At 44.2% G+C, this 26,722-nt stretch overlaps 1 protein-coding gene across 2 annotated transcripts in view; it reads right to left on the bottom strand.

Annotated features, from left to right (window-relative positions):
* Nucleotides 1-10,858, bottom strand: part of STOX2 (storkhead box 2) — a 112,701-nt gene extending 101,843 nt beyond the window's left edge. Inside the window, exon 1 of one of the 2 annotated variants that reach the window (XM_015139557.3) lies at nt 9,205-10,858. In XM_015139557.3, coding sequence (XP_014995043.3) covers nt 9,205-9,370 — 166 coding nt within the window. In that variant the 5' untranslated portion in view covers nt 9,371-10,858. 2 annotated transcript variants of the gene reach the window in all.
* Between the last annotated feature and the right edge of the window lie 15,864 nt (nt 10,859-26,722).

Below are 26,722 nucleotides of genomic sequence, written 5' to 3'. Positions count from 1 at the left end.
CCATCATGCTACACCACCACATCCAGGGACTCTGTCTCACAGTCCCCATCATCTTACCTTACTAGCACCAGATTAGAAGTCATAAGAAGGGAATATCCAATGGGTGAAACCCAGGTCTCTGGCCCCTGCCCTCCACGTAAGGAAGGCCAGGAAAGTAACTACACAGCAATTTCAGCATCTTCACAGAGAATGCGGGTGCTGCCTTCCACCAAGGCTCAGGTGGCGGACTAGTGTCGTGCGGCTGCTGGAACTAGCACCACACAGTGGGCGGATTAAAGCAACAGAAATATGTGCCCTCCCAGCTCTGATGCTAGAAGCGGAAACCCCAGGTGTCAGTAGGATTGTTTCCTTCCCGGACCCTGAGGGTGAAGCAATCCCATGCCTCTCTCCCAGCCTCTGGTGGTGGCTGGCGGTCCCGGGCCTTCCCTCATTTGTAGACACATCACTCCCACCTCTGCCGCTCTCGTCACATGGTATTCTCCCTGTGTCTGTGTCTCTTTTCTTCTTCTTATAAGAACACCGGTCATATGGATTTAGGGCTCACCTATTCCAGTACTGCTGCATCTTAACTCAGTTACAGCCACAGTGACCTGATTTCCAAATAAGGGCGCATTCACAGGTACCAGGGGTTAGGACTTGAACATATCTTTTGGGCAGACACATTTGACGTGTAACAATGGGGAGTGACACAGACACTGAAAAGAGGTTCAGATACTGGGCAGCCAAAAAGAAAAAAAAAAGGACAAATACCCCATGCACCTCAGTCACTATGGCGGCCTTCAATTTCTCTAATAACGAGACAATTTCAAAGCAAAAGTTGGATATGCCAAAAAGCAATAAATGGCATATTAGCTCTCTTAGGGGAACCGACCAGACAGGAATCTGTAGGGGTGAGAAGGCAGTGTTAATTGCAGAGGATGGCTCCTCCCTCTGAAACTACGGCCATCAGACAGATAAGGCCAGGCAATAGTCCTGCTACCCCTACTGCCCACAGGCATCTGCCAAATCTCTCTCTTTTATCTTCAAAAAGAGAAAACTTGGCCTGGAGGGGCCATCACGGATTAAAGTAGAAAGATAAATGGAGACTTTGACTGTGTGTATGAGTTACCTAAGCCATAATTTTTCAGCGGGATAGGTATATGACAGATGTTTGAAATATACATTATTTACATAGCTGGCCTAGTCTTTTGTGCTGCTACTTGCAGAGTTCTCTTTTCAGATCTGACTATAGATATCAAAAACATATCCCTTCTATCAACAATGCAGTGGCTTCTGAATAAATGAGAACACTAATAAAACAAATCCAAGAATTCAAGGGCACTTTACTTTTAGGAATAGGAAAGCAGACAATCTCCAAGCAATCCTAGCCTCGAGTTTCCAGGCTTCAGAAACCCAAGGAGAACTCTGAGTTAACAGAATCCAACTGAACCTCTTTCTGCTGGAAATAAAAATCGGTCATCTGCTCCCCTCCAAGAAGGGGAACAGAAAGCACAGACAGCCAAGCTATTCTCATGTTCACAACGAACACTGCCGCACACATGACCTCCAACCTATATGCCTTTATTGTTCACCTGTATACCTGAAAGCCCTCTGTGGTTGGAATATCAAACCACTAGCCCAAAATGGAACTCATTCTCCACTCACTGTCTGCAGGTTCCTGGTCGTTTACTGTATTCTTCCAACAACAACAAAATCTGTTGCACCTTTTTTATTTTTATTTTTATTTTTGAGACAGGGTCTCCTTCTGTCACCCAGGCTGGAGTGTAGTGGCACAATCTCGGCTCACTGTGGCCTCAACCTCCCCAGGCTCAGGTGATCCTCCCACTCAGCCTCTCGAGTAGCTGGGACTACAGGCACATGCCATCAAGTGTGGCTAATTTTTGTATCTTTTGTAGACGGGGTTTCGCCATGTTCACCTTTATTTTTCTTTCACCTCTTAAACCCAACCACGTACAAAGAACAGCCAGTTCCTTTGTTCTCCCAGATTCTCCCTTTCCTCTTCGTAACCCTTTCCACCTTCTGCCATCCCTCCTCCCTTGGCCTACTCAGGTTTTCCACTATATGGTGTGAGTACCACTCGGGCACATGGGTTCATTTCGGGTAGTATCTAGTTGAATATTTTTTACTGAAATAATTAAACGTCCATTTTAATAGGGATTAGGAAAAAATATAATTATCAAGGGAAACCCATAATTTCACAGGAAATGCAAAATTTTCTCTTTAATTCACTTAAATACAAAAGTAGATCAAGTTAAAGAGAAGTATTAAATAGGTAGCAATGTAGGTGGTATGCAGACATATTTTTAACATCTTGAGGGTGGTGTGCTAATAATGCCTAGCAGTGCTGGGACACACAGTTTTTTTGTTTGTTTGTTTTGCTTCCCCCACCCCACTGACAAAGTCTTGCTCTGTCACCCAGGCTGGAGTACAGTGATGCGATCTCGGCTTACTGCAACCTCCACCTCCAGGGTTCAAGGGATTATCCTGCCTCAGCCTCCCGAGTAGCTGGGATTACAGGCACACACCACCACCACACCCAGCTATTTTTTGTATTCTTAGTACAGACGGGGTTTCACTGTGTTAGCCAGGCTGGTCTCGAACTCATGACCCTATGATCCGCCTGCCTTGGCCTCCCAAAGTGCTGGGATTATAGGCGCGCGTGAACCACTGCGCCTGGCCCAGGACACACTGTTCTGTGGTCGTTGGCTTACTGCTTGATCACCACATCAACCCCCAAACACCTCCCCTCTGGTCTCCCCGGCTGTAAACATTCAAAACATGCATCTACCCAGGAAGCCACTCTCTGACACCTCTTTAAAAAGGTTCCTTTCGTCATTTCTCTCCCCAAATCACAAATGTGTTACCTACCCCACAAACTCTGAATCCACCCAAATTTCAAGATCCCACACATTATTTCTAATAACATCCCAGAGTTACAGTAAGACAAATTTCACACATCCATTTTCATTTCCAGCTTCATGCCTTAGTTTGTATTGCTTCCTCAACCTCCCCCAAATCCTTCTCCTTCTCCATCTCTTCAAATCAACCCACTTCTTCAAGACCCAAGTAAGTCCTCCCTCCAGGCAGCCTTTTCTAAGCAACATCCTTCTGTTCTCGGAACTCCAGTTCCACTTGTAGCAACCACATCAACCAACTCAACTTGACTCTTGATTGTATCCTATTATTTAGTACTTTCTAATCATCCACTCATAGCTTGCTGGTCCTGGTTCTACCAATCACAATGGAAGATCTTTTCAAAAGTAGGATCTTAGAATACATACTTGTAACTTCCGCAGTTACAAGAAGGTGACTCATATTAGGACTTCAAGACTTCATTCAACTTTCTAAGAAGTCATATTTTAGTCACTCATCCCATACACATTTTCTGTGTGCCTGATACATGCCAAGCTCTGTGGTTGCTGGCAAAATAGAGATGTGAATAAGGCAGGTACTATCAGTGAGGATTTCACCACCCAGACTGGAGACGCACATGGATTGTAAACTCGTGGTGCGGCACAATGTGACCGTGTTGCTGTAACACAAGTACAAAACAACCATCATGGGAGCAATTCACTCTGGAAAGGATCTGAGAGACGATGCAAGAGGAGGGGGCATAGGAGCTGGTTCTGGAAGGCTAAAGAGGATTCTATCAGAACTGTAAGGATGGAGGACGCCTTCTGGGCAAAGTCACATAAACTACAACAGGTACACAAGGTGACAGGCACTGCCGCAGGTAAAGAGTTCCCAGAGCCCAGAGCGCAGGGTGAGGTGAACAGGGGGGAAAGAGAAGAAGAGGTGGAAAAAGTGAGGGAGGTGATACTGTGATGTGCCCTGGTCTACGATTTCATCCACAGGCGTGATGGATGGGAACACTGGGAAGGGAAGCAACACGAGCAATTTTGCTTTAGGAGAGATTTTAAAATAACAAAACCAAAACAAAACCATCAAAGCCCTCAGGGGACATCAGGAGGATGGAAGGAACTGGAAGAGAGGTATGTTTGGAAGATAGTATAATAGAACAGAAAAAGAGTTCAGCAAGAGAGATGGAAGAGGAAGAGACAGGTTTTAGAAATATTTAAGTGGGAGGAACAAATAGAATTTTCTGATTGACTGGTTGCGCATTATGATGTTAAAAAAGACCAGCCCTTTACTACTTCAGGAAAAGCTTACTCCCTACTTAAAAAATCACCCATGTCCTTTCTTTCTTGTGTTACTGTGGATAAGGTCAATTTGGAGTACACTGTATCTATACTCTCACCAACTAGAAGAACCTCTACTTTATACCTTATAGATTAGGCATCACACACTATAACTGATTTACAAAAGCATGCCCTAAATTCAAAAGTTAGCACAGTACCCACTGGCAAGGGTCCAAGCAGATTGTGCTTTTAGTTATAACCTGCATTCAGCCTAAGCAATCGTGTACCAAAGAGTATACCATTGTCTGAATTGTCCTAAGTCTCCGGGGGGTAGGGAATTTAAGGCCAGAATTGCTCTGGAGGTGCAGAAGTGCTAAGGTTTTTATACAATATACTCATATTCCTTTCTTTCAAATAAAAACATTGGAAAGAATGTAAAAGATATTGAAATACCAAGAGAGGTGACCTTTTGTAAGCCCACTCACGTTCTCCTGGGAAATAAAGAATAAAGTCATTCACCACCAAGTGTAATATTCCTCACTTCCACTCGCCTGATGAAAGGAGTCAACATAGGTAGTTTCAAATTAAAACACAGTTGGAGCGGCTAGGCTGAAAATGGATCTCCGCAAAGAGGGAAAGGGACGTGACGGGATGCTGTTTATTAAAACTTGCATATGATTACAACTTACCAGGTCTTAATTTACTTCCTCCTCCCTCATTACTCTGGTCACCAGGGCGAGTCCTAAAATGCATACATTTCATGTAACATTTCAGGATGATGGGAAATAGGATTGTACGGCAAAATGAGCACTATTCCCACATGCGGGAGGCACCTGACTCCAAAAAGTGGAAGAGGGCCGAGCTTTTGTGTAACGATTCATGTGTAAGTGCTCAGAAGTCTTGCACTTGCTCATTACAGAGCCACTGCGGAGCCGAATTCTGTAATGGCAGCACGGAAGTGGAGGACTCCTACAGATGGAGGGAGGTCATATTACTCGCCAGGGACACAGCTGGTTTGTGGCAGGCCCAGATTAGAACCTCCAGTGTCCATCCTCCACTCCCAGAAAACCCTCATGTCTCTTAAAATAACAGAACATAAGGAACTGGAACACACAGTCAAATGTGCCCCAGAATTAGTTTCTATAAACCAAAAACTAATAAACTAATGAAGGTGATGAGCTGGCCATTCTTCCCCAGCAGACAGAACTGCTTTCCAATTTCTTGCAATGTCAGTTTAGGGCTTTTGTTTTGTCTTTCTTTTCAAAGCCTTTAAAATCACAGTATTCAAAACGCACACTTTACTCCTTAAAGATGTTATCAAAACGATAAGCATCAGACTAAAATGGGTCAGGACTTCACTTTCTCATTCATAAACAAAGCTTTTAAGGATCGTGTGCTGTAGAACCTGTATAGTGAAAAAATTACTTTCCATGCTTGATCAATAAGAATGTCCCCCAAAGCTTTGATGGTATTATATATGGAATATAAAGAGGTGCCCATCCCCAGGGCTGGGGGAAGGGGTAGTGAAGGAAACGAAAAGTTAGCAGCATCATTCTTGTGAAGAGATTACAGTTCACAGAATTCTAACAGAGAAAGCTCTAACAACTTCATCAACCACAGGTTTGGGGCCTTGAAAATCATTGCACAGAGACAACTGAGCATGTTTTCATACATAAAGTACTAAGTGTTCGTTATACAGATTTGCTCCTCTGTGAGGAGTTTCACTTTTATCTCTAGTTCATGAATATCGTAACTTCTAGTTTTAGAAAATGCACAAGAATCATCCCACATCCATTTGGTCCAACCCCTTTTCTTCTTAAGATAATGCCATGCACTTTTTATTATTCATCTTGATTTGAACAAAAGACAAGATCTTCCCCTTTCTGCCCAGAAACCACCACTGGGAAATTAATATTCAAGATGAACAATGAAGTCATCTCATGGCCTGTGAACTTACTGGTTGCTAGGAAGCTCATGAATTCTTAGGATTTCTTCAGATTTGGTAGCATGAGTTGGGAGCTTAAACAGTCCCATAAGGCATAGTCTTCGAGACTTAAAGTTTCAGAATTCCCTAACTGTCCTTTTGCAAGACCTCTCTAGTTTATAGGTGCCCGCTCTAACCTCTTGAGCTTAAGTGTAGTTTTTCCTGAAGGTATTGGAAAGGCCAAGGCTAAATGTCAAGCCTATTGCTATATATCACATTTCACACTGGTAATTACTTATTCGTGGAGCAAAGGCTGTTTGAAATAGTGCTGTCTCATTAGAAAGCTATTACAGAAGCCTATAATTTTGCTTGAAGCACCTACTGCGTGATATGGGACGCTAGACCAAAAGGAAAATTATTAATATCTATTTCTTGAAATTCCCAAGGCTCTCTCATGTCCTGAAGCTTAAAACTAAGTGATTGTTTCCCACAATTTTCAGGAATATTTGTTGAGGGAGGGGGTCTAAAAATAGTCTCTTAACTGAAGTTATTTTAAGTCATTTAGTACATTTCTGAAAGGCTTATCTTGTCCTTAGAACCCAAGTAATTTCCCCACAACAAAAACCTTTTTACTAAAAATCAAGTATGAGGATACCAGTAGTAATTAAACCAAATGGCTGGACAAACAGAAAGTAGAAATATGAAAGGCCTCATGTGTTTCTAAGAGGTTTCATTTTCTACTCAATATTTTATGTGACAAAGGTTCCGTTTGTATCCAAAGTCACTAGATAAAAGTGGATCTCCTTTACATTTCCTAAAAGGACGAGAATGTCTTATAAATCATTTCCAAGTGTTTCAATATATCATCTATTTCTATCAACACCCACATTTTGAAAGGAGCCATATTTGTAAAGGAAATACATGAAGATACACATCCTTCCCAACCCAACCCCCAAAAGAGTTGCACATGAGAAAGACTCCACCTCCTCTCCCAGTGTTCATTGTAGGTGTTTGTCTTCATGTTTACTATTTCCTCCCATAGCAGCAACACCTGCTTCTTATTCCACGTATCAACTAATATTTAAAATAAAGAATAAATGACAAGCCTCCCTCCCTGGGCAAGAACCATATTATATCCAACCGTACAACCCCATGAGAATCCAGCAAGGCACTGTGCTCTTCGGGGGCACTCTAGAAAAGTGCTGAATGAATGATGGAACTTTTCTTCCATCTTTTGGTCTTCAGATTTCTCAGCAGTAACCTAACATTGAATCTGAACAGAAAACTGCCAACCTGAAACAGGTTATCCTTCATTATCACCATAGGACCATCTTACCATTTGCGGATCAAGAAATGAAATAAGGGAATCAAATACAATTAAAAGCTTCTTCCTCAAGCCCTCAAAAATGCCTCACAGCACCTGCAATAGCAGACAAGTTCTTTTGCAAAGAATGAAAATGTGATAACGAGGTAATGCCAAGATAGATTTAAAAAAAAGAAAAAAAAAACTGGCTCCCTGGAAATGTGCCTGAATCATGAAACACAGTGTTGCAGGTTTGTTGAAGAAATGATGGCCACCAGCCCTCCTATAGCTTCACACTTGGTGTCAGGACAGGTTCCTTAGGAGGCATAAGGGGAACTGTGAAGTGTGGAATGAAGACATTCAAACCCTAAGTACATGAAACCCAGGATTATCTGAACACTCAGGGGCAGACATGGGTTTATGTACATACGTGTTTTGAGGTTAGGTTTGGATTTAGGTGTGTTTCAAAATTTACTGCCACAAGTCTGAGGAATATAGCAACCACAGCAGCGACTGAAATGACTGAAGCAGAAACTGTAGTTGTCACTTTCTTTACGAATTTGGCTTTTCACGAAAGGGAAAATCAAGGAGCTTTATTGCCAAAATAGTACAACATCCTTATGTCGCCTGATTTTGCAATAAAAAAGATGGTTCTTTTATTTAGGCTTTACGTTCGTGGAAATGCGGTCACAAGGCATTTTTGAAGCATGAGATGCTGACCCCAGTTAAAAAGGACTTGCTGTTTTAGGAGAAAGAGAGTAAAGCTAGACTCTAAGTACCAACCACAAGCTTAAAATGATCTTCCCAGTTAAGACAGGGCTCAGAGTGATTTGGTACAGTATGCGGTTTGAAAGAAAATCTCGGTTCTTCCATTACAGTGTGCTCAGAAGAAAATCAAAATTTTTCTCTGAATGAAAAATAAATAAAAACCGATGCCTTACACATCATTACATACAAGTGGTTAACGAGAAGTAAGGAGAAGGCAACGGAAGCTTTCCAGGCTTTTCCTCCTTCAGCATTTCCCTCAAGAATTTCATCCCTGGGTTCCCAAATCAAACCAAAGCCATTCCGTTGTATTTCCAAAAAAAGAACTGGCTCCTTCAGGAAGGCTTTTCACAGCACTGCATTTTAAGCGGAAATCTTTTCTGAAGCCTCCCTTTTCCATTTACCGTTTTGTTTGTCCTTCCTGTCTGACACGCAAATACATGATACAGCCTCCATTCTTTCCATACAGCCTAATTCAAAGCAATGTATGTTAAATCCACACAGAATCATGTGAGCATTCAATCCGCATCCACACCATTACCCCCACAGAACGCATTCAGTGAGCTCCAACACAGTTCTCTGCGTGCAAATCAGACGAGCCTGGGATGTCTGCAGGACTCTCCCCTGACTCAGCCCATCCAGAGCTGCGCATGGAACCTGTTCCTTTTGGAGAACAGGGGGCTGCTGGAAATACCCACTCAGATAACCGGCCACCACGCAGGAGCCAGCAAGCCTGGCACTGCAGGCAACCCTGGGCGCAGGATCCTCCACAAAGCTCGAGGAGGCTGCAGCGCGGGGGCTTGCAGTCATTTATCTCCCTGCAGCCAAAACGCCCGGCTCGTCCCCCCTCCCTCGTTTTACCTAACTAATAGCTCTCCAACCCCATATTGAGAGGGCCTGCTGTGGATCTTGCGGAGGTACAAAATGGTGGATGGGAGCTAATTTTTTCCTGCTTTCCCCATAACTTATCGCATCCATCACTGCCCGTCCTCTCCTCCAAGCACCCGGGCCGCGGGATACCGAGCACATCCCGCGGCCCCGGCGCGGGGGCAGAAACGCGGTCACCAACCAACCTGATGTCATGTAGCCCCGCGAAGCCTGGGGCGCGAAGGCCGCGGGGAAGCGCTTGTGCAGGCGGTAGTCCTTCTCGCTGCGGGACCTCATGCGGTCCGAGGCCCGGTCCGAGAAATCCGAGCTAGGCCAGGCTCGCCGCAAGGTTGTGCTCCGGGTCTTCTTCATGGTGGGGAGGGCGACCTGCCGCCCCGATCCTCGGGGCCTCAGCGCCGGGGCGCACCGCGCTCCTTCATCCGTCTACGGCGGGCACGACCCGGGCGGACTCTGCGCACATTTTCCCAGCCCCTCCTCGTCGGCGTCTACACCGCCAGCGGCGGGTCCGGCCCTCCCCACGCCCCCCCACACCCCCACGGCGAAGGCTCCGATTTTACACACGTCCCACAATGCATTACACTTCATTTGCAATCCGCCCGGCTTATAGCTTCCAGATTCCTGGGGGGAAAGGCACGTTAGGAGGCTCCCCGGCCTGGAGGAGGCGGGGAGGGGGCGGGCGGGGTGGGGGCGCCGAGACTTGCAGCGTGAAGGCAATGGGAGCGCAGACAATGGCCCGATTCAGCGCAGGAGTGCTTGGCCAACTGGGAGCCACGGCACAAAAGACCCAAACAAATGAGGCAGCCGAGGCCTCCGGGGCTGACCCGGGATCGGGCGTGCGGGAGTCCGGAGGGGCGGCGGCAGACCCTCCGCGCCGGGCGGCTCAGCGCGAGGCGTGGGGATGACAGTGTCCGAGTCGTGTCCCCGCGGGCCTATCAGCCGCACGGCCCGCAGTCCCTGGCGCTGGCTGGCTCTGCCTCCGCTGCAGTCCCCGGGAGGCAGTCTTCATCACAGAGGCTCTAGCCGGGGGCGCGTGTGCACAGGATCCGAGCAGGCTCTGCAGACAGCAGCTGCGGCGGGCGGGCTCCTGCGGAATCCAGGAAGAGCCCGCGTCGTCCCCGCGACCGCAGCGCCTCGTCAATCTTCCCCTTGCCGAGGTTCCGGGCGCTGTGCGTGCGTGCGCGCGGGTGGGTGGCTGGGTGGGTGCGCCGACACGCATGTGCCCCCTACACATGCATGCTCCTACTTACTGGCCGAGGCGGCGACGGAGCCATGGCTGCCAAGGACGCCGAGCCTGCGATCGACCCCCGCGCGGTGGCAGAGCTGCTCCGGCGCGAGCGCGCGGAACGGCTATTGAAGGGCAGGAAGCAGGACAGCCGCCCAGTCTCATGCTAATCACCAGGCTGCCTTAAGTTAGAGCGTGGTTCCCATCAGGCTTCTCATTTTCATGTAAAACACCCGGCGGCGGCGCAGGGACCTTGGCTGCTGCCCCAGGCTGGAGCCAGCGCTTGGATATTTACATATTTTTAGGATGGTCCCTCCCCCTCGGAGAGAGACAGCGAGCCAGCCTTCGTGGGAACGGGGAGATCTGCGGTGCCCTGCCTGGCCCACCTGCGCCAACCCCAACGGAAGCTAAAGCCAGAGGGAGGGGGCGCCACGGCGAGCTCCCCCACAACCGCACTCGCCGGGGCGCCAGGTCCACGCAGCCTGGAAGACGCAATGCAAGTGGCCTGCAGCGTTTCCTTTCTCCCTCTGGAGTCCCGGTGTAAGTCACCGCCAGCCGGCTACACTGCATTCAGGTCCACAGCTCTTTAGATGGCACGGCTCTGCACAGCTGTTTCTGGTCCAACAACCAATCGCTAAAGGACAACAACGCGCGCGGCGCGCGAGGGGAGGAGCGGCCAATGCGCCGCCCGGGCCGGGGCGATGGGCCCGGGACGCGGGCCCGGGACCCGGAGGTCACGCCGAGTTAAAGGCGCCCAGCCACGTTGCTGCTAACCCCGACCATGCTCTGCCACTGCCGTTCATTCAAAAACGGTTATCTCCTCGATTTGGGTTTCCAAAAATGCTTTGGTACAGTAAACAACGACAAAAATAAGCCTGATTTCCTTTTTCAGTGCTGCATTTTATTTGACTTGTTGATGCATTTTTTCATCTGTGACAATGCAACGTTCAAAATCATATTTATGCTGTTGTTTCATATTCACAGGTGCCAAGACGCAGAGACAGGGATGTTAAATCTTTATGGGGATATGCTTTTAACAGGCTGATATCGCAAAAACAAGCCAGTGGATTCTAGCTGCTTAGGATTCAGGAACTTCTAACACAATCCGTGCTATTCCAAGGCTTGAATTCTTTGAGGTGGGTAGCAAGGATCTTGAAGAACCAGGCAGAGCAGGATGGCGTTAAGCCACAGGCATTATAAAATCTAGAATTAGAGCTCCCCTCATTCAGATCTCAAGACCGCCTTCTATAACCTGTGGCCACTGTATTACCTCTTGGGATACCCAGGATAAATAAAGAAGTAATCAGTAAGTAGCCTACGGAATTTATATTTACAAAATCAAAATGTATTACTAGGTGGGGCGCAGTGGCTCACGCCTGTAATCCCAGCACTTTGGGAGGCCGAGGCGGGTGGATCACGAGGTCAGGAGATCGAGACCATCCTGGCTAACACGGTGAAACCCCGTCTCTACTAAATATACAAAAAATTAGCCGGGCGTAGTGGCGGGCGCCTGTAGTCCCAGCTACTCGGGAGGCTGAGGCAGGAGAATGGCGGGAACCCGGGAGGCGGAGCTTGCAGTGAGCCGAGATCGCGCCACTGCACTCCAGCCTGGGCGACAGAGCAAGACTCTGTCCCCCCCTCCAAAAAAAATAAATGGATTACTGTCAACCAATTCACTAATGTTCTGTGTTTTTTGTTTTTAATTAGGAAAGGATAGTCCCCCAAAAGGCATTTTTAGTTCAATGTCTTCCTGTAAGAGAACTGCTAAGAACAGAAAGATTACAGATTTAGAAATTATAGAAAGCTAGCTGGATAAAGCAGGGATCCCCAATTCCCAGGCCATGGACTGCTTGGATATTTACCTACCCCACGGATATTTATGGACCCCATGCAGCTTCTAGTCCCTGGCCCCTTAGGAACCAGGCAGCACAGCAGGAGGTGGGCAGTGAAGCTTCATCTGTATTTACAACAGTTCTCCATTGCTTGCTGGCATTACCTCCTGAGCTCAGCCTCCTGTCAGATCAGCAGCCACATTAGATTCTCATAGGAGCGCGAACCCTATTGTGAACCACGCTTGGAGGGATCTGGGCTGCATGCTCCTTATGAGAATCTAATGCCTGATGATCTGTCACTGTCTCCCATCACCTCCAGATGGGACTGCCTAGTTGCAGAAAAACAAGCTCAGGGCTCCCACTGATTCCACATGATGGTGAATTGTATACTTATTTCATTATCTATTACAATCTAATAATAAAAGAAATAAAGTGCATAGTAAATGTAATACACTCGAATCATCCCAAAACCTTCTACCCTCCAACCCTACCCCCACCCCAGTCCAAGGAACAACTGTCTTCCACGAAACTGGTGCCCAATGTGAAAAAGGTTGGGGACCGCTGGTGTAAAGGATCATAAAGGTAATAATAAATTGTAGTAATGAATGTAGGATAACTGACATTGAGATATCTCAATTCAACAATTACTCAGTACCTCCCAAGAGCCAAAAGCGGTTATATGAATGATTATAATAGCTATGACTTAAGGCTAATGGTGACTGCTGTGGCAACTGTGATAGTCATTCATTCAGCAAACAATGACTGACTGTCTAGAATATGTGAGCCCTGGGATGGGTGCTAGGCAAACAGAGCACCACACATGACCCTGCAGCAAACCATCTAGTAGGGAAGAGAAACAGTAGGCAAATAAACGCAGAAATTGTGCTAAGTTCTATGAAGAACAATAACCTCTCTAAGAAATGACAGTTGAGCTGAGACCTACAGTATGAGGAGCCACTCAAGCAGAGTGGGGGAGACGGGGTTACAGAAAGGGGGAGCAGTCTGTGTAAAGGCCCTGGGGTAGAAGGGATCTTGACTTCTGTTGGAGGAAGTGGAAAAAGGCCACTGTGGCTGAAATTGGAGCATAGTAAGAGGGAGGTTTGTGATGAGGTCACGGAAGGATGCAGAGCCAGATCATGCCGGGACTTGCAGCCCATGGTAAAGGTTTTATATTCTATTCCAAGTGCAGTGTGAACCGCTGAAGGGTTTGGATAAAAGAAGCAATGATATTTTTAGAATTTCTATACAGAAGAATAGGGAATCTGTTTGAAGGGAGAGATTGGCTAAGAATTTTCTGGAAGTAAGTTTGAATTGCACTTGATTAAACTGAGAAAATATTAATTGTTCATATAAAAGAAAGGAGGTGAGTTGATGGACATTTGGGGAGAAGAGCTACAGCTCCACTCAGCCACCTCCAAATGCAGACCTTGCAGAGGGGTGACATGATCCAGTGTTTGTGGCCAACTAGCCTGATGTAGAAGAATTAGGGGGTACATAGGCTGAGTTAGCGGAATCGGATCAGATGGCAAAGTAGGTATAGGTGGTGAAGTAATTTATCCATCCAAATTGGGGACAATGCTGAATAATGCTATGAAGGGAAGGCTTAAATCTAGCAAACAGCGTATTGTGAAACCAGTCCAATCTGAAGAAAATGGAGGTCCCTGTTACTATAGCCACTATTAAAATCAGACTCAGTCTGTCCATCTGTGTTATGGAAAGAGTCACTCTGGTCAGTTTCAGATCTCTAAACCGACCTCAGACAATCATGGATCTGGGTCATGAGTTGTCCATCAAGCAAGCTCAGTTTTGTAACCCAGTATTCAATATTAGGAAAGTTAGAATTAAATGATAAAGCAAATTGATTTTATAGCATTAGTATTCTTTAATCAGGCTTTTAAAATGTGTATATTTGGTATTTTCATATCAGACAGATTAGAGACACTAATTAGACAGATTTGCTTTGTGACTCTAATTCAAATGTATAATTGATTTTAGACTTGTAATCTTAAATTGAAAGGTATACAAATTTTGACTTGAAATCCTTTTCATTTAAAACTTTAGTTTATTAGCTTTGCTATAGTTGAATGAAATGAGAGTTAGAAGAATGTAAACTCCACGAGGATGAGCGACATTTTCTGTCTTATTCATTGTTGCTCATTGTTCTGTTTTGTTCAGAACTATATCCCCAATGGCTAGCAATGGTTGGCACATATTTGATGACTACTGAAGACCCAGTAGAGTACTGGGGAAAATTTGGGTTGAAGCCTTCCTAGTCAGATATATTAAGCACTTTTTAAAAATCAAGTATACCAAGTGTATGACATCAGAGACACAAGCCACAAAAGAAAAAAAAACAGAAAAATTGACTTAATGAAATTTTTAAAATGTGTGCATCCGAAGACAGTCAACAGAGAAAAGACAATCCACAGAATGGGAGAAAATATTTACAAATCATATATCTGATAAGGGACTGATATCCAGAGTATGTAGAGAACTCCTAAATCTCAACAACAAAAAAACAAACAACTAGATTCAAAAATGGACAAAGGACTTGAATAGAGATTTCTGTGAAGAACATATCCAAATGAGCAGTAAGCATATGAAAAGATAATCAGTATCAGTAATCATTAGAGAAACGCAAATCAAAACTACAATGAGATACCAACTCACACCCATTAGCATGGCTACTATCAAAAAAAAAAAAAACCCCAAAAACCAGAAAATAACAAACGTTGGCAATTATGTGGAGAAACTGGAACCCTTGTGCACTGTTGGTAGGCAAGCAAAACGGTACAGCCACTGTGGAAAACAGTATGGCAACTCCTCAAAAACTTAAAAATAGAATTACCATATGATCCAGCAATTCCACTTCTAGATACACCTGCAAATTGAAAGCAGGGACTCGAAGAGATATCTGGGCCCTCCCTATATTCATAGCAACATTATTCACAATAGTTAAAACATGGGTGCAACCCAAGTACCCAATGAGGGATGAGTGGATAAGCAAAATGCAATATATACATATAATGGAATCTATTCAGCATTCTAAAGAAAGGAAATCCTGTCCGATGCTACAACAGGATGAACCTTGAAAACAGAATGCTAAGTGAAAGAAGTCAGTCACAGAAAGAAAAATACTGCATAATTCCACTTATATAAAGTACTTAGAATAGTCAAAATCATAATGACACAAAGGAGAATGGTGGTTGACAGGGGCTGGAGGAAAGGTGAAAAGAGGGGTCGTTGTTTGAGTTGTTGTTTAATTGGTAGAGAGTTTCCATTTTACAAAAGGAAAAGAATTATGGAGATAGATGGTAGTAACGGATGCATAACGTTATGTATATATTTAACTTAACTGGACTATACACTTAAAAATGATTAAGATGGTAAATTTCATGTTTTGTGTATTTTAACTCAATAAAAATAGTAATACATTTTAAAAATTAAATAAACCAAATTTATAGATGCAATTTAAATGTTTAAGGGAATGTATTTAAAGATGTTTCTAAGTAGGGCTAATTGTTAAGAAAAGGGGATTTAGTGTTCCATTCGAGTTGATCAAATGTTTTTCAGAGGCCCCAAGAGTTACGGTTTTTATTTTTTACTTAAAAATGCAAAATTTACAAATAGAATAAATTGAATCTGAAACCTTAAGGAAATTTTGATTTTTCAATTTGCATCTCTAGTAAAGGAAAACTTGAAGTTTGAATTTTTAAACTTGTATCTCCAGTATATGGAACATTCATTAAAAACCTAAGCATCTGAACACAATCTTTCCTGTGGGTTGGAATCAACTTCTTCCAAACTCCTGTTAATGTTGATATTCTGACCTCCTCCCATGGATCACAAATGTTCTTAACGGCATCTAGAATGGTGAATCCTTTCCAGAAAGTTTCCAATTTATTGTACCGAGATCCATCAGAGGAATCATGATCTATGGCAGCTACAGCCACATGAAAAGTATTTATTTCTTAAATAGTAAGACTTGAAAATCAAAATTACTCCTTAATCCATGGGCTACTGCAAAATGAACATTGTGTTATCAGGCATGAAAACAGCATTAATCTCCCTTAACATCTCCATCAGAGCTCTTCAGTGACCATTGTCACTGAAGTATATTGTCAATAAGCAGTAATACTTTAAAAGAAATCTTTTTTTCTGAGCAGCAGGTCTCAACAGTGGGCTTAAAATATTCAGTAAACCATGTTGTAACCAGACGTGCTGTCATCCAGGCTTTGTTGTTCCATTTATAGAGCACAAGCAGAGCAGATTTAGCATTGTTCTTAAAGGTCTTCAGTTTTTTGGTATAGTAGATGAGCATCGGCTTCAACTTAAAGTCACCAGCTCCATGACCCCTAGTAAGAGAGTTAGCCTGTCCTTTGAAGGTCGTATCATTGAAGGCAGACATTGACATCTCCTCTCGAAGTCTAAGATGGCCAATCTCTCCAAAAGAAGACTGTCTGTCTACATTGAAAATACATCGTTTAGTGTGGTCACCTTTGCCAATGATCTGTGCTAGATCTTCTAGATAACTTACTGCAACTTCTCCATCAGCACTTCACCTTGCACTTCTATGTTATGGAGACAGCTCTTTTCCTTAAACCTCATGAGCCAACCTCTGCTAGCTTCAAACTTTCCTTCTGCAGTTTCCTCATTTCTCTCAGCCTTCAGAAAATTGAAGCTAGTTAGGGTCTTGCCCTGGATTAGACTTTGGCTAACCTAGGGAATGTTGTAGCTGGCTTGGTCTTCTGTCCAGACCACTCAAATTTTCTCCCTACCAGCAATAAGTCTGTTTTGCTTTCTTATCATTCGTGTGTTCATTGGAGTAGCATTTCTAATTTCCTACAACTTTTCGTGGCATTCATAACTTGGCTGACTTTGGCGCAAGAGACCTAGCTTTTGGCCTGTCTCAGCTTTGGACATGCCTTCCTCACGAAGCCTAATCATTTCTAGCTTTTGGTTTAAAGTAAGAGACATGCAACTCTTCTTTCACTTGAACATGTAGAGGCCATTGCAGGGTTATTAACTGGCCTAGTTTCAATACTGTTGTGTCTCAGGAAATAGGGGAGCCAGAGCAGAGGGAGAGAGAGGGGGGAATGGCCAGTCATTGGAACAGTCAGATCGCACACAACGTTTATGGATCAAGTTTGCCATCTTATATGGGCACACTTTGTGGAGCCCCAAAAGAATTACAATAATACCATCAAAGATCAATGATTACAAATGACCATAACACATATAACACAAATGAACAAGTTTGAAATATTAAGAGAACTGCCACAATGTGACACAGAGACGTAACGTGAGTAAATGCTGTTGCAAAAATGGTGCCCGTAGACTTACTCACCACCAGATTGACATAAAACTTCAGTTTGTAAAAAATGCAACATCTGCAAAGTGGAATGAAGCAAAGAGCAATGAAACAAGGTGTGCCCATAAACGCATTTTTCTTCTTGCTAATGTAGCTAACGATCTCACCACTGCCAAATCCACTCAGGACGTTGGTCCTTATTTGGTTTCATGCTTGCCACTGTTGCCCACTCTCTCCCCTTAAAACTCTTCCCTCCCTGTCATTTTCATTGTCACTGTCTACAGGCTCTCCTTATCCATGGCACCTCTGCCCATTCAGTACTGGGTGTTCTCTGGATTCCACCCAATCACCCTTCTTGGCATTCAGAATTTCATCAGCTGAGTTCCTTCCAAAACATTCACTGCTTTATTTCAGCACTTGCAAGTGAATGATTTCCAGATACCTCTCACCAACCCAGGCCTCTCTCCTGGATCTCCAAATTCTTACTTCCTACTGTTAACTGAATCTCCTTTCTGAATGCTCCATGGACAATCAAACTCAAGCTGTTCATTACACAAAATGTATCATCCTTATGCCCAGTCTCCCAACCTCGGGGTCTTAGCATACATTTCCAGTCATGGCAAATGGGAGTCCCACTGTCCAGTCTCCCAGGGCAAGAACCTGGGAGTCATTCCCAACCACCTCCTCTCACTGCTCTCCCCAGTTCAGCCCACACACATCGCTACACACCGTCCACTGCTATACTGTGTTTCCACGGCCTTCCCATCTCCTGAAGGCCCGAGCCAAGGCACCGGGGAAGGAGAGGGACGGCAGAAACAGAGAATCAGTGTCATCTGCAAAAGATACAGAAAATGTGACATTAAAAAATCCAATGAAATGAGACTATGCTACAAATTTAAATATTAAAAATCAAAATGAGATATATGACAAAATATATGAAATCCTATGCCTAATATATTTGTTAAAATACTTACTTCAAAATAAGCTTTTCAATTAAAAAATGGAACATGATAATCAGCAATTTGTTTCAATATTAAATAGTTTAAGGCAAAAATCAGACTGCATAATAATAAGATTATATGTTTCACTTTTTATGTTAACTAGCATGGAGAAGCCCCAATGTGAATGCAGTTGGAAATCATAAAAAATATTTAAGGATCTTTTCTGATAAGGTTGGACACTGACACTGAGCCAGCTGACTTCTGTTCAATAAACCGTATTACTTGAAACGAACCTCAGGATCTGTTTTTATTCTGCATATGCTGTGTATTTAGTAATACATCTAAATGTATTACTGCCATCTTCTTTGGGAAAACACCTATGAGGCTCTTTTATCAAGCTTTCAAACCTAAGCCTCTCCTCAAAACGGCTAAAATATTTTCAGCAAAATCAAAAAGAGTTCAGAATAAAGTTGCTCATTTAACTAAAAGAAACTAGCTCACCATGACCTCAGTGTCCAGCTCCTTAGCCCCGATTTGCAGTTCCCTTTTTAAAGCTATCTCATACTGAAACACTGTCTTTGCAAATTAGCATGCACAACAGCTACCTCTGCTCATCTAAAGAACCTAAGGTTATACCCACAAGACTTCAAGTAAGCAAAGCTAGCACCAAAATACGATCATCTACAAAGCCGGAAGCACCCAGGCATGCCCTCACGGAGAACAGGCTTCCTCTAGAAAGATCTAATGTTTCTCTGAAACCCAGATAAACAAATAACGGGCTTTCTCACATGAAAACCAAGAAGCTTCGGAATCAAACAAGAGTTGACTTGAGTCACCAAACCTCTACCTGTTGAGGAAACGAGTAGGAATTTAGTTGCCTGATTGACATGACTGACAACGTTAACAGTTCATGAAGTGAGTCTTTAGATTTTCCCTGTACATCTCAGGCTTGCCCCAGGGAAACCGCAGTGGGTAACACATGCTTCCACTGCCAAGCTTCGATAGGCAGGGCAAGTCCTCTCCTGGACCACCCAAGACTCACCACAGTGTCTTCGTGAACTTTATGCAGCTCATATTTGACTAACCCCCAAATCACAATATTGGTTGGTTCCTTGGATTATAGTGACTAGTACTAACATCGCTGTATTCAAAAAAGGTCAGCAAAAGTGTAACTCTGGACATTTATACAGTAAAATGCATAGTTTATCTTTATGTTGAACACCGCCTTTAAGTATTTTGTCACAATTAATCAGTGTATTTTTTGTGAAGTAGAAAAACTTTTCAAGGTTACTCCCCAACTCGTTACAAAATCGTGAAGATCAGATGAGCTGTAAATCCACTTAATAAGCACAGGTAAACTGCAGTAGGAAGAAATATACTAAACGGAAAAGATGGGGCTGGGTGATGGCTCACGCCGGCACTTTAGGAGGCCAAGGTGGGAGGATCACTTGAGCCCAGAAGTTTGAGAACAGCCTGAGCAACATAACAAGATCCCGTCTCTATGAAAAATAAAAAAATCATCTGGGTATGGTGGGGTGCACCTGTAGTCTCAGCTACTTGGGAGTCTGCACAGGAGGACTGCTTGAGCCTGGAAGATGGAGGCTGCAGTGAGCTATGATTGCACCACTACGCTCCAATCTCAGCAACAGAGTGACACCTTATTTCTATAAAAAGATAAACAAGGAAAAGACGACACGGAGCCACACAGAATGCCCTGTGCCTGATGATACTCCCACACATCCTCCTGTAACTCGCTGCCTCCAGACACATTCACCCAGCGCTGGCCCTGGCATCAGTTTTTAAGACTTCATTTATTTTGTACTTTCTACCTAAAAGATCACTATAAACACCCAAGTTCTCGCATTTTCTCCTGCTGCCCCAGTGAATCATCAAGGGCCCTTGTTGCAATGTGCACCACACATGAAAGTATGCCCGGTCGTCAGCAAGGTCATTTCTCACTGCAGGCCTTAGGAGCTGCCCTGTTGCTGTAAGCTGGCTAGTACCTCCTTTGCCTCCTGGAAACTCTCATGTATCCCGCTTGCAGGATTCAAACCCAGGTCAGTTCTCTGAAAGACTTTCTATCTTCTCCTTGTCTTTGCCCTCGAATATCCCTGCAGATTTAGAGGCCCTTGTCCTGTTTATATAACAACAGGTGCCCTTCCTATTACCCTGCTGACCTCATTGTATTAATAATACAACATAATACCCTACAAAAATGTCTGTCTGCTTCCCTGGCTGTGCACAACTGAAGAGCATGGCTGCCTTGTCCATCCAACAAATGTTTATTGAGCACTTGCTAATGTGCTAATAATGATTCCAGGTACTGGACACAAAAATTCCAAAATAAAACAATAACATAGCGACAAAAACAAAATATTCTGTCATTAAGGAATCTGTCTCCTGAGGGCAGGAGACAACAGTAAACACATCAGTTAGTGAATTGTGTTGCATATAAAATAGTGATGAATGGAAGAAAATAATGCAGGAGAGGAAGATTGAGACTGAGCGTTAGCAATGTAAAATGGGGTGGCTAGGGCAGATTTCACTTTACAATCATTTTATGCCTAGTGCCTTTCAAAAAATAGGCCCTCAACAAAGTGTGCCACAATGTGCTCATTTTAGGCCCTCTTCAGTGCTATGGTTCCCAGCAGAGGGGCATCAAATGGCTGTGGACTCCGGATCATAAAGAAACAAATATTGTATCTACTTCATGTCCCTCATATCCATTTGTAGATAAGAATTCTATCTGAGGAAAAATAACGCCTTAAGTTCGCATAGGACTTGACAAAATAATGAGCCTTATGCATAACGCAGGCAAGGCAGGGGTTGCTATCATAAGAAAGGACGAAAAACTAAGGCTCAGAGATAGTCCGCGATTTGCCCACACAGCTTGAGGAACCAGCATTCCATTCTTGACATCCTAGTCCACGACTGTACTCTCCTGCCTCACTCCACTGCCTCCGTAATGCCTGGTGTGAGCAGTTACTGGATGTAGTGTTTTCTTATTGTTGTTTGTGTCATCCAAACGAAGTCCATATAAATCTTTGCATTGCTAGAATACCCCCACATTTTTAGGATGTCTTACTACATGGTTTTTATGAATATACGTGCATGTAAAATAGAGTACAAATGTATTCAGATGACTCAAATGACTTTGCCACAGTTCATTTATACAGATGGTGCAAGAGACTGAGAGAGTTAAATCCACAAACCTCCTTCACACTAATCAATCTTGAAAGTTTTCTTTTCTCAATTCTGTCTGCAGGTCACCACAGAGCTGCTTCCCAAGCCAATGAAAAACCACACTATAACACAGATGGAGTTTAAAGGATGGATCCTTTTTCCAACATGTGGCTTCCTGTAATTTAAGGGAATGTTATACAGGAATAATTAAAATCATATATCAAAAAGGGAAGCAAAGCTCAAATAGTTTCCTGCTTTATCAAATTTCAATAATTGTAAAAAAAAAATAAACAAATAAAAAGGCTCGGTATATTTAAATCCCAGACTCTATTAAGAATAACTTTTTAACTCCAGCAAATTACAGGACTTTTATGTGATATCATTTAATAATTGCTAATAACATTTCTAATGCTAACATAGAATAAAAATACAGAGATGCTATTATTTAATAATTTCTTTAAGTTCATCTGAAAGATTTTTTAAATTTTTGCTTCAATATTTAGCAGTTTAAGTAGCTAGGCTTACGGGTAATAATCTTAAATCTTTCTATTATTTTTCATATGATATGCTTCAAGCATAGAGGATTAGCTATAATATAACTGTAGTTCACAGTAACTTCCATTAGAGTTACCATGTTAGTTATTATTCAATTAGGATATTTTTAATGTTTTTAATTTTTTAATTTTTTATTTTTTAGAGACAGAGTCTCACTCTGTTGACCAGGCTGGAGTGCAGTGGCATGATCATGGCTCACTGCAGCATTGACCTCTGGGCTCAAGCGATCCTCTTGCTTCAGCCTCCTGAGTAGCTGGGAATACAGGTGCACACCAGCAGGCCTGGCTAATTTTTGTATTTTTAGTAGTGATGGGGTTTCACCATGTTGCCCAAGCTGGTCTCAAATTCCTGGGCTCAAGGGATCTGCCTGACTCGGCCTCCCAGAGCCAACTACGATGTTTTTTAAAGTAAGAAGGATGCTACTAATTACACTAGAACAAAATGCTTACACTTGTACCCTCCTGGACAAACAGGGACACAGGGTCACCCTACTTTTTAGGGAAAGAAGGCTAGTTTTTCTTTTTAAGTTACAGTTTTGCTTTATAAGAGGAACAAATAAATTTAAGTGGGGAGACAAGAAAAATCACCTGCAGGATCAGACACTTTTATATGTAAAATAATAGTCTTCTTAGGTATCTCCATCTGCTCTTCTCTCACCTTGACTAGAAGGGCGAAGACTCAAGATCTGCTGCAAGTGTTTCCAGTAACAAAAACACGAAGTCCAGCATCACTTGCATCACCCAGACTTTTCCTCCCACAGGTTTCTGAAGAGACCACCGGCTTTGCCCAGTCCACCAAGCTAAGATGCTGGCTGCGAAGGGAAGGGACAAGTGCCAGCACTGCACGTGGAGCATGTTGCAGAACACAGACGAGGCTGTTAGGTCGGCTCACAGGCCACACTAGTCCCAGCCTACTGCAGGTTTCCACGTGATCACTTCTGTACCGCCGGGGAACTGCCACTTACCTGTGGCTGTGACGTCTCAGTAGAAACAAGGGGATGATATCCTAGAAATGGGATAAGGCCTGACCAGAATTAGAAACCATGAGAAAGAACCAGAAGGCAATAAAGTAAAGACAGTGAGGGAGAGGGAAAAAAAAGAGAAAGCTGGACCCAGAGATATGGTGGGACACATTTTGTTCCAAAATCTCAGAGACTGGTTTCCAAAGAGTATCTGATCTGGCTTTCCGGCCCTAGCTACTCTGTGCTGACACACCACGACGTCCCTGGAGACAAGCTTCCTACAGACTTTTCCAGAGCCACGATACATTTTTAAACCCAAACTACTTAAGTTTTAGGTGTCAGGGAATCCATTCATGTTTGGCTTGACAAAGCAATGTCTTCACGAAGTCACAACCTGTATGCCAATGAGCAGATAACAGTTGCTCATGTGGTATCTTAAACTCAGATTCTGGAACAAGTGAAAAAAAAACTGCCTTGGAGGAGAGGTTAAGTATATCCTAAGTATGTATCGATTACGAGAAGAGTGTCCAGTTTGCTTTTCCATGTCACTACAGGCTGTTGTCCCACACCGCCACAACCTCCGCAACTAAGATATGCAGTTCAGCAGAAAGTGCTTTGATGCCCTTGTCAGCGTGCTCGCAAGAAGAGTGTGAATTGGCCGGGCGCGGTGGCTCACGCCTGTAATCCCAGCACTTTGGGAGGCCGAGGCGGGCGGATCACGAGGTCAGGAGATCGAGACCATCCTGGCTAACACGGTGAAACCCCGTCTCTACTAAATATACAAAAAATGAGCCAGGCGTGGTGGCGGCGCCTGTAATCCCAGCTACTCGGGAGGCTGAGGCAGGAGAATGGCGGGAACCCGGGAGGCGGAGCTTGCAGTGAGCCGAGATCCCACCATTGCAGTCCGGCCTGGGCGACAGAGCGAGACTCTGGAAAAATAAAAAGAGGAAGAAGAAGAGGAAGAAGAAGGAGAAGGAGGAGGAGAAGGAGGAGGAGAAGGAGGAGGAGAAGGAGGGGAAGAAGAAGAAGAGGAAGAAGAAGAAGAAGGAGGAGGAGAAGAAGAAGAAGAAGAAGAAGAAGAAGAAGAAGAAGAAGAAGAAGAAGAAGAAGAAGAAGAGGAAGAGGAAGAGGAAGAGGAAGAGGAAGAGGAAGAGGAAGAGGAGGAGGAGGAGGAAGAGGAGGAAGAAGAAGAGGAGGAAGAAGAAGAAGGAGAGGAGGAAGAAGAAGAGGAGGAAGAAGAGGAAGAAGAAGATGAAGAGGAAGAAGAGGAAGAAGAAGAGGAAGAGGAAGAAGAGGAAGAAGAGGAAGAGGAAGAGGAAGAAGAAGAAGAAGAGTGTGAATTACACCTGTGGAAGCAGGGCAAGGCTCCGGACGGTGCTGTGTGCAGCCACAGGGTTTCCCGAGGTGGCTCACAGGCCCAGCATGGGACACGAGGGGAGGGTGGCCCTGAGCCATCTCGGAGGGACACAGTTCTCTTGACTACCTTTTCAGAATTTTGCTAAGAGAAGGATTTGCTAAGACGAAACAAAGGTTTCACTAAAGCAGTATAGCTCAGGGGTTAAACATGAACGTTCTGGAATATCCTGGATAGTGTGTGAATCCCAGCACCTCTACTCCCAGTGTGGAGACCGCGGGCCTGTCCCACTGACGCTCTTCTCAGTTCTTCCTCTGAAACACGGGGAAAACAAAAGCAACCGTCTCTTCAAACACCTTAGACTAGTGCCTGGCAATTCATTAATGCTCAGTAAATATAGCTATTTCTAAACTAATAACACTGGTTCAGGGCTGAGCACACAGACAAATTCTTTTTTTAAAATTTTCACTTTATGGCCGGGCGCGGTGGCTCACGCCTGTAATCCCAGCACTTTGGGAGGCCAAGGCGGGTGGATGACGAGGTCAGGAGATCGAGACCATCCTGACTAACACAGTGAAACCCCATCTCTACTAAAAATACAAAAACTAATCGGGCAAGGTGGCGGCGCCTGTAGTCCCAGCTACTCAGGAGGCTGAGGCAGGAGAATGGCGTGAACCCGGGAGGCGGAGCTTGCAGTGAGCTGAGATGGCACCACTGCACTCCAGCCTGGGCTACAGAGTGAGACTCCCTCTCAAAAAAAAAATTTCACCTTATTTATTGACTATTTTTTTAAATGATGAATTCATCTGTTTTTCCATAGGCTTTTCAGGAACAGGTGGTCTGTGGCTACATAAGTAAGTTCTTTAGTGGTGATTTGTGAGATTTTGGTGCATCTGTCACCTGGGCAGTATACATTGAACCCAATTTTTGGCCTTTTACCCCTCACCCCCTTCCCACCCTTTCCCCCCAAGTCCCCAAAGTCCAATGTATCATTCTTATACCTTTACATCCTCCTGGCTTAGCTCCTATTTATGAGCGAGAACATACAACATTTGGTTTTCCATTCCTGAGTTACTTCACTTAGAATAATAGTCTCCAATCTTAACCAGGTTGCTGCAAATGCCATTAATTCATTCCTTTTTATGGATGAGTAGTATTCCATCATACACACACACACACCAGTTTCTTTATCCACTCATTGACTGATGGGCATTTGGGCTGGTTCCATATTTTTGCAATTGCAAACTGTGAGCACACAGAGAAATTCTGACAGGGGGTTAACCCCCAGACAGCTCAAAAAGTTGTGCCACATTGGATTATTATTATTTTTTTATTTTCAGAGACAGGGCCTTGCTCTGTTGCCCAGGCTAGAGTGCAGTGGTGGGCTCATGGCTCACTGCAGCTTTGACTACCTGGGCTCAAGCAATCCTCCCACCTAGCTGGGACTACAGGTGTACACCACAATGCCCAGCTAATTTTTAAAACTTTTTGTAGAGATGGGGTCTCCCTATATTACCCAGGCTGATCTCAAACTCCTGGCCTTGAGTGATCCTCCCACCTAGGCCTCCCAAAATGCTGGGATTACAGGTGTGAGCCACTGTAACCGGCCTTATTGAATAACAAGCTCTCTCTTTTTCTCTAATTCCATCTCTGCCTCTCTTCCTACTCTTTCCATGATTACCCTTCCAAGCATTCTTAACTTTTATAAAATCTAAAATTGATCACTATCTCCACCATTCTCCCAAACACCATGAAGACCTCAGACTGATTCAACTCTGTGCACAGACATTGGCTCACAGGTTTGAGTTGCTCAGTATTTTATTTGCTTCCCTCCCTTCTGTTCTCCATCATCTCTCCCTCCCTTCTTTCCTTCCTCCCTCCCTCCCTTCCTCCCCCTCTCATTCCCTCCCTCCCTCCTTTTCCTGTCCCTCTTTCTTCTGTTGTTCTTTTTTTATTTTTTTTTTGTTTTTTTTTTTTGAGACAGAGTCTCACTCTGTCGTCCAGGCTGGAGTGCAGTGGTGCAACCTCGGCTCACTGCAGCCTCTACCTCCTGGCTTCAAGCAATTCTCCTGCCTCAGCCTCCCAGGTAGCTGGGACTACAGGTGCATGCTGCCACACCTGGCTAATTTTTGTATTTTTAGTAGAGATGGGATTTCACCATGTTGGCCAGGATGGTCTGGATCTCCTGACCTCGTGATCTGCCTGCCTCGGCCTCCCAAAGGGCTGGGATTACAAGCATGAGCCACTGTACCCGGCCCTATTGCTGTTTTAAATAGTCAGACCTTGTTGAGTTTACCTGAGTTACAGGTTTCCTTGTTCAGTATGAGCTGGCCAGTTCCCTCAG

The sequence above is a fragment of the Macaca mulatta genome, chromosome 5, assembly GCF_049350105.2.
Source record: "Macaca mulatta isolate MMU2019108-1 chromosome 5, T2T-MMU8v2.0, whole genome shotgun sequence".
NCBI lineage: Eukaryota > Metazoa > Chordata > Mammalia > Primates > Cercopithecidae > Macaca > Macaca mulatta.
Note: the sequence above shows the minus strand (reverse complement) of the source record. Positions and strands in the feature narration are given on the sequence as shown.